Here is an 8906-nt window from a genome sequence, read left to right on the forward strand (position 1 = left end):
CCATTATTTTCGTAAATGATGGAAAAATAATAAAAAGAAAAAGAGAAGAGGGGAGAGGAGAAAGAAAGAAAGAAAGAAACAAAAAAACTGCACCGTCAGTGGGAAGGAGAGTATATATATAAGTAACAACCACCCACTCACAATTCCGGAATTATCTCTGAATCACTTACTTACTTGCTCATCATAATAAATCCCATTTCTTTCTTTCTTTCTTTCTTCTTCAATTCATCCACTCACTCGAGGAGAGAGACGAGTAAAACACACAGTCTCTTCTTCTTTTGTATTTACTCATCATCAATCACTCACTGCCGAGAAGACAGTGAGACAGAGAGAGCGCAAAGGGCATTATTAATTAAAAATGCCTCTCTGCTTCGAAGCGTGATACTCATTACGTTTTCTTTCCTTTTTTCTTGTGTTTTACAATTATATCATAGGATTCTACAAAAATATTCATTCACTACTTTACTTCTTCTTGTTCGGTTTGTTTACTTACTCTCTCTACATTACTACTAGTAAAATGGAGATGGATCTCAGCAAGGTCACTCTTGACATTTTCACAAAGCTTGAACAGAAATGGCTCTCCCACTGCAGGAAGACTCGTATCCTTAGCATCGACGGTGGTGGTACCACTGGCATTGTCGCCGCTGCTTCTCTTCTTCACCTCGAACACCAGATCCGCCTTCAGACCCGTGACCCTCACGCTCACATCTCCGATTTCTTCGACATTGTTGCCGGCACTGGTATCGGTGGCATCCTCGCCGCCCTCCTTGTCGCCGACGACGGTTCCGGCAGGCCCATGTTCACCGCCAGAGACGCTGTCAACTTCATCGCCGAGAAGAACTCTGAGCTCTTCGAGGTCAGGCACACCGGCGTTTTCAGGAGGAAGAAGAGGTACTCCGGGAAGAGCATGGAGAAGGTTCTTGAGGCGGCGTTCAGGAGGGAGGACGGGAAGGTCCTGACGATGAAGGACACGTGTAAGCCCCTCCTGGTTCCTTGCTACGACCTCAAAACCTCAGCTCCATTCGTTTTCTCACGCGCCGGCGCGTCTGAGTCTCCGAGCTTCGACTTCGAGCTGTGGAAAGTGTGCCGGGCCACGTCGGCGACACCGAGCCAATTCAAGCCGTTCAACGTGGTGTCGGTGGATGGGAAAACGAGCTGCTCGGCCGTAGACGGAGGGCTGGTGATGAATAACCCGACGGCAGCGGCGGTGACGCACGTGCTGCACAACAAGGGAGACTTCCCGACAGTAAACGGCGTGGAGGACCTGCTGGTGCTGTCGTTAGGAAACGGGTCGGCGAGCTCGTATCAAGGGAGAAACGGAGAGTGTTCGACGTCATGTGTGGTGGAGATAGTGCTAGACGGCGTTTCCGATACCGTGGATCAGATGCTCGGGAACGCTTTTTGTTGGAACCGTGCGGATTACGTCAGAATCCAGGTACGTCCTCCTCTTAAGAGGAGACTAGTAAGTAGTATAGTAGTATAACATATAAATATATAAAGATGGTGGACTGATGGTTTATTGATGCATGCAGGCGAACGGTTTGAGGAGGAGCGGCGGCGGAGAGGGGGAGGAGGAGGAGGAGGAGTTGCTGAAAGAGAGAGGAGTTGAAACGGCGCCGTTTGGAGTGAAAAGGTTACTAACGGAGAGTAACGGAGAAAGAATCGAGGGTTTCGTGCAACGTCTTCTTGTTGCTTCGGGAAAGTCAAGTCTCCCTCCTAGTCCTTGCAAGGATTCTGCCGTTAACCCTCTCGCTGACGGCCGTTAAAATTAATCGTTTTTAAATATGAAAAAAAAACTTATTTAACCCTCCGTCCGTGTGATGATGATGTTTAGTACTAAGTAATCAAACCCTCAAACTCCAAGGGTTAAGTTTTTTAACCCCAATAACAACAACATCACCATCCTTTTTTTTTTTTTTTCAAATCTTCGAATTAATTAAGTAGCGTTTTCTTTTTTAATGACTTAATAAATGAATGAAAGTGTACTTATTAGTAGTAGTAGTAGCAATAGTATGCTGTTTATTGTATTTTGCTATATTCCCTTTGGAACAAGAAGGCCCGATGAATACTGTCTCATTTCATTTGCTTTCCTACCGAATTACCTTTGTAACAAGTATAGTAGTAGTTTTTTCCAGAGACCAAAAGTACATGAAAACAAAAACTCAATCTAGAGCAATATTGATATCCAATTAGATTAGAGACAACTTCAAATTAAAGAGCAATTCTGATATTTTTCAACTTTGTAAAATATGAATGAATCACTCACTGATGGGAAGAAAGTAAAAGGGCATTAAAATAAACAGATATTCTTTCCTTAGATAGCCAGCACAGAGTGTTCCAAATCTAGAACTTGTCATTTTCAAGCAATTACATTGACACACATTTATATATATATATATATTTTTTTTGTTAAAAAAAGAGAAAAATACAGCTCGATAATGTTGTGATTCAGAAGGAGGAGTAGGAGTAGTAAAGAAGAGTGGGGACATGGCAAGTCTAATAAACACACCCATCGCCTTTTCTGTTCCATTTTCTTATTTTTACTGTTTCAATACCAAATTCTTGTAACTAACTTTTACTATTTTACACATTTTTTCTTATTCTATCCCCCTCCCCCACCCATCACAACAACATCCATTATTCACCTTTATTTTTTGTCTTTATTAAATACAACAAAGTACTGCTTAACCATTGTCAATTTTAAAAAATTCAAAACTAATTATTGACCATCAACAAATTAGATTAAAACATAATTCAAGAAACGAAAAAAAAAACACGAAAGACAGACGTGTATCTCCTCTCATCTCTCTCTTTTTTATAAGATATATAAATATATATATATATATTGCCCAAAAAAAGTGATAAGACACATCTTGTTTCTTATTTCTTTCTTCTCAAATTTGCATTATTGAAATCTTTTTGTTTCTCCAGAGATATGAAATTTCTTCCATATGAAATCAATTCCATTTATAGTGCCTTTTGTAATTCTCTCGCCCACTAATCTTCAGTTCCCTATTTATTTTATATTAGCATCATCATTCACTTATTAATTATTGACTGTTGACTTTTTTATCAGTTACAGTACTTTTTACGTTGTACCATAACTAAATTCAACTGATTTGTTATTTCATTTATCATTAGAACATTATATACCTAAGCTTATGAAAAATACTATACTGTATTCTACCAAATTTTACTCTACTATATCAAGAATTACCTTGCATCTAGGCTTTTACTAATCAATATACTATTTTATGTGACTGTAAACACTGTTGATAATCTCGGTAACTTTTAAAAGAACACCGAGATGCCTGAAAAACAACAAAATATTGGAAATTGTTTGGCAGACAATTCTGATGGCATAAATACTTGATGTCGTATACGCTGCCAACTTAAATATCTCGGAAGTTAAAAAAAAAAAAAAACAATTTTTTTAGCATGATAATACAACAAGAAAGCTTCCCTTTGTCCAACGGAATTATTGATGTTCAATGCATCCCACACTCTTTATTCATTTGTTATTTTTATTTATTTTTGTTCTTTCGTCAAACAAAACATAACTATTAAGGAAAATTAAGAAAATACGAAATCTGAAATTAATTGGATTGAGTTCATGTGTAAATAATATTGATGATGTCGTCGTATTTAAATCCACACCACAATTTCAAGAATGTTTTGTTTGCCAAATCCGTTGTATAACTTTGTCGGTCGTTTGATTCAGAAAATGTTTTTATTAAATTTATTTATTCGTCATGGCATTTTAAAAACAAGTCAATTATTCGATATTTTGATTACAGAATCTGCACACACATGATTGACAAAAATAAAATAGAAGTACGTACGAATATTAATTAAACACTACTATTATTTTTGTAAGCCAGATACAATGAATTAACAAGGATGCGACCAATAAAATTTTACATTTTTTTCAATAGATCAATATACAACACTATATATATTTATTTGATAATATTGTTTATATACTCAATAAGATTACGAGAATTATTGGAATAATGTCTTCATAATATTTTTTGTTTGTTTCATCCCTTCTATTCCTCAGCTCTTTTTTTTTTTTATTGTTGTCCTCATCCCTTCGGTTCTCTCTTTGCCAAAGGCCCGAGGTATATAATACTTAATGAGACATCTCTTCTTTCATAAAGCACCATATGCAAAAAAGAAGTATATTAACTTGTACGATGTTAAAGTTCCATTGTTTATGTGTCATTATATATTTTGTAGATCTTTCGATTTATTTGCGTTGAGATCCAATCTTATTACCTAATTTTGTCATCTTGTTTTTCAGAGACATTTTTCAGTAGGTTAATAACAATCATTCATCTTTAATAACTAGGAGTATAATTAAATAACTCATGTCTTGCCCATCCTCGTTCATTTAAATTGATATTGGTATAAATCAAGATTATCCTTACCCACCTAATTCGATTTTTTTAAGTGTCGGATCAGATTTAATAGTTTTATTGGAAACGAGAATGGCTAATTAGCCGGTAGTTAACAGATTTTGAGTGGGTGGGTGGTAGAGCCACCATGACCCTAATAGATTGAAGGCACAGCAACATCATAAACCCATAATCATAATTTGTACATTAGTTAAAACTGTAGTTATAGTGCTTACTAATCTTTAATCTTTAACTTTGTCGGTTCGGCCATGCAAAACGTATCCCACCAAGGAGCACAACTAAATAAATAAAACAAAATATATGAAAAGATTAATGTCATATAATAAAGAAGTTGGTGGGAGACACTGTTCATTCTGATGATGACCACGTAATTATTCAACTTTCCCTAGTTAATTAAGTAATCACAATGTCACCCATGGATGATGATGGTCGATGGACCTTCGTTCGTTTTATACATAATTTTTGCTCCTTTACCGACAACTCTTTTTAAGAAATATTTGTTGGTAAATCTCTTTTACGAACCCATAGAGTCGTCTATTCTAAATATAGCGGTGGTTTAAAATTCCATCAGATGAGGGAATTAATATTGTCGATTCTATTGTTTTTTTAAATGTTAAATAAAAATAAAAGTGGAGGTCATCAAGTCTCGAAAATTTCCTTGGAGTTCTGTGGTACGGCTTAAGGAAGTGAATATGATAGGGTTGAATATTTTCGCATTAAATTATCTATTTATTTATTTTACTCGACAAAGTAAATGATATAATAAATAGAAAGGAAATGATTAAAACAAACGCAGAAAATAAGAATATACTATTTCAAACTATCAAATTTTAGTTGGGACCATATATTCTCCCACTAATGCCACACTTTAAGAAAAGAAAAAATTATTCATATCAATTATGCGTTTTGCCTAAGTGATACTATGAATTTAAACTAAAAGCTCGACCGTTTTCCTTTTTCATTTTTTTTTTTTTTTTGCAAAGCTATTATAACAATATTAGGCGGGATAATTTTTGAAGATAAACATATGACAATCGGAATTGTAAACTGCAATCACAAAACTATACTATTGCTTTCAAATGTGATTGATAAGCTTTGAAGTTATGTTTCTGTTTACATTACTCATCAATGCGTCGAAGCACGCAGTCCGTTTCCGTTAAATGCAAATGTGGCATTCTTCATGTACTATTAATTACTCCACGTCTCCAACTGTGACTATATATTGTTATACTAATTTTAGATTATCATACATTTAAAGTATTAATTATACAAATAATATTATTTTATTAAAATTTGATAACGCTGTTCAATCCAGATTTTGATGATAATCATAATGAATTATGCGAGTTAATGTTATCCGTAAAAATAGGGGAAAAAAAGAGTTACTAATCTCTTAAAATTTTCTTATACACTGTTTTAAAGAAAAATTGTCTTAGTTTTTGTTTCTATACAATGTGAAATGTGTAAATAATACCTTTTTAAGACAAAAGTAGTAGTAAATTTTTGGTTTTCCGCTTACGTAATAATCTTCTGCTAATTATGATTTTAAAGATTTATTTTGGGGTATATCTTGTTTTATACTTTGAAGACAATTTCAAGTAGATTATACTTTTTTAGTGCTATTTTTTGCGCGTGTTTGACTTTTTTTAATCCATTTACATGAATCTGTAGAAACCAACACAAATAGTTTCGAAAAAGTGTTTTAGAAAATACATTTGCTGCGTGTATGTTACATTACATAACCGAATAATTTTGGCGGCGAATGAGAGATTCAAAACGTCAAAGATGAAAGTATTCTCGTTTAGTTTTTCTTTTGGAGTAACAAACAGTGATTATATGCTTGTGATTGTGAATTGTGATGTCGTGTTTAGATATCATATCCGCCAAAAAGCACACACCACCAAAGCCGGTTATGAGACTAAAAGAATCCCCAAAATAAATAAATAAATAAAAAGAAAACGGTGGAGAAAATAAAAGCAAGAAATACGAGTCAACTAGCCAACAACTAAATAAATATCAAATACTATATAAAGTCGAATGTTTGATGCATCCAATAATGCGAGTTATATAGACCATATAAATAATGAGTGAACGTCGATAATATATTCTTGTTCAAACCACTTTTTTTTGTACTTTGATTAACACGAACCGACCTAACTATTACAGTATTTTTGTTTTTTTTTTTTGTTTCTAAACTGATTAATAACATAGCTCATCTGTTAGCTAAAATTAAACTGATATTTTATATAAAAACTTAAGAACATACTTATAATACAAGTGGTTGACAAAAAAAAAGAAGCAAGAAAAAAGCAGCAAATAGAACAAGTGAAGCAATAATAATAAAAATAAATCGGCACCACCGTCATGTGTATAATAGGACCTGACCGCACACGTGTGGATTTTGTACTTCTCTCAGTTTTTAGTTTTTTTTTGCTTTAAATAGTTTTTTTTTTTTTTTTTGGTTGGGTTAGAGAAATGAAGTCGAATCTGTAATTTTTAAGTGAAGTCAGGGGCAAATTTTTATAGTACATGGATCTTGCTAAGATCTTCTTGTCTTCTTGAATAATATACTAGTATAGTATTTTTTTAAATTTTTTCTTTCAGCATTTGTTTAATAAATTAAAGATAAAGGCAACTTGTGTGTTACTTACTGTTTTGTTAGAAACTGCACCCAAAGGAAAAAAATAGTTATTGTCGTGTAGCGACGACAATCAACATAATACGGACGAGAGAACCTCTCTGGCGGATTCGGCCCATCTTTCTATTGAAAGATCAGTTTCATTTACATCAGAGAGATAGATATTCGTTTGTAACATTTTTTTTCTTACGACAAATCATTTTTTTAACTACAAAAGATTTTATATTCCTTTTATCTGTAACCCCTGCAAATGAAAGAGGGTCGATGATGCATTGTGTCACGGGAACCCCAAAGGGATATGTACATTTCAATTTACTTATGAAAACTTTGTTTCTTCCTATATATATATATATGTTCCTTCCTTATTCAATAAATCACTTGATTCACAACAAATAATACGTACGTAGACTTTTGCCTCTAATTATATAATACTGCCACTTTTAAATTAAGTTTTGGTGGACCAATGCGGAAGTAGGGAGGAACCTGACATCATATTCAAAGTCTGAACACATATGAGTTTCCTCTCATCACTCTTATTGGCACTTTACTTACTTCACCATTAACAAAATAATTACAAATTTACAATCCATGTTGAATATACGAGTTCCTAATATTACAATCAAATCATCTTAATTGGATCCCTTCATCAACAACAGAAAAAAAAAAAAAAAAAAAACAGAATTGGATCCATAAATTGGGCTTCTAGCTGCTCTAATACTAAAAAAAATCAGGGGTCCTCAACGTTACTTAATTATATCTGTCTTTGCAGATTCATATGGTCTCTCTACTAACCTCATTAATTACCTGCGACTATATTAGAAACGGCCCATATTAAGCCCGTCATTTTGGGGCCGGACTAATAATGGATGATAAAGCCTACTCGTCTAACATAGAGAAAATATATATACTCGTACACCGAATCAATATTGATCTTTCTATAAACTAAACCAAACTAGATTATTCACTATGAAGAAATACGTGTCACATGACCTGATGAAACAAGAGTTCAATTCGCTTCCTAGAAAGTAGTAACATTTATCGATAAAAAAATGAGTTTGAGGATTCAGAATGATGTTTACTTTCCCGTCCGGTTAATAAAATCAAAAATGAATGGGAAATGGCTCTATAGTAAGTAATTACACCGTTTCTAACTATATCTCCAATCCCACTTTATTTTAGAGTCAAAGCTTTATTATAGAGCAACATTTGCTTCAATTCTATTTCTATATTTTACTTTAAAATAGAGAAAATGATGAGATTGCTCTACATTTAAAATAACTCCATTTTTAACTCTATTTTTTTATATTACCTCTATTTTAGAGTCAAATAGAGTAACACGTTGGAGAAAAATCATATTCTATTTTAGAGTTACTCTATAATAGAGTAAAAAATAGAGATACACACTGGAGATGGTCTAACAAACGCATAGAACCACTTGCACATCTTCAAAAGGAGTACGGTCAGGAGTCTCTCCTCTCAGTCAATCCTTTGTGAGTTCGAGGGTTCAGAATGATGTTTACTTTCCGGTCCAGTTAATAAAATTGAAAATGAAGGGAAATGGCTCTATAGCAAATAACACTGTTTCTAACAGACGCATAGACCCACTTGCACATCTTCAAAAACGAGTAAGCTAAGGAGTCTCTTAATCAATCCTTTGTGATTATCTTCCATATCTTTTGTGGCTTGTGTGCCGGTTTTGTAAAGTTGAGTTGAGGCGCTATCAGTCAGCCTTTGTTGTCTCAAACATTGTAATCTTGAATGAATGTGAAGTTGAAAAAAAGAAAAAAAAAACGCAAAAAGCGAGTCATAGTAAATATTGATGTTTTCGAGTTTTGATTAAGATCTCAGTA

General features: G+C 33.8%; 1 protein-coding gene across 1 annotated transcript; it reads left to right on the top strand.

Annotated features, from left to right (window-relative positions):
• The first annotated feature begins 23 nt into the window (after positions 1–23).
• On the top strand, positions 24–2081 carry LOC147945066 (putative inactive patatin-like protein 9). The gene is made up of 2 exons (XM_087452561.1): positions 24–1435; positions 1533–2081. The coding sequence occupies exons 1-2, from the start codon at positions 518–520 to the stop codon at positions 1764–1766; spliced, it is 1152 nt and encodes a 383-aa protein (XP_087308687.1). The 5' UTR covers positions 24–517; the 3' UTR covers positions 1767–2081.
• Positions 2082–8906: the final 6825 nt, after the last annotated feature.

This window comes from Camelina sativa, chromosome 5 (assembly GCF_030686135.1).
Source record: "Camelina sativa cultivar CO46 ecotype springtype chromosome 5, ASM3068613v1".
Taxonomy (NCBI): domain Eukaryota; kingdom Viridiplantae; phylum Streptophyta; class Magnoliopsida; order Brassicales; family Brassicaceae; genus Camelina; species Camelina sativa.

What these genes read in the sequence shown, in the direction of transcription:
- LOC147945066 (XM_087452561.1), top strand. Translation starts at nt 518, where the DNA reads ATGGAGATGGATCTCAGCAAGGTCACTCTTGACATTTTCACAAAGCTT. An exon ending in CGGATTACGTCAGAATCCAG is followed by an intron (nt 1,436 to 1,532) that starts GTACGTCCTCCT and finishes TGATGCATGCAG; the next exon opens with GCGAACGGTTTGAGGAGGAG.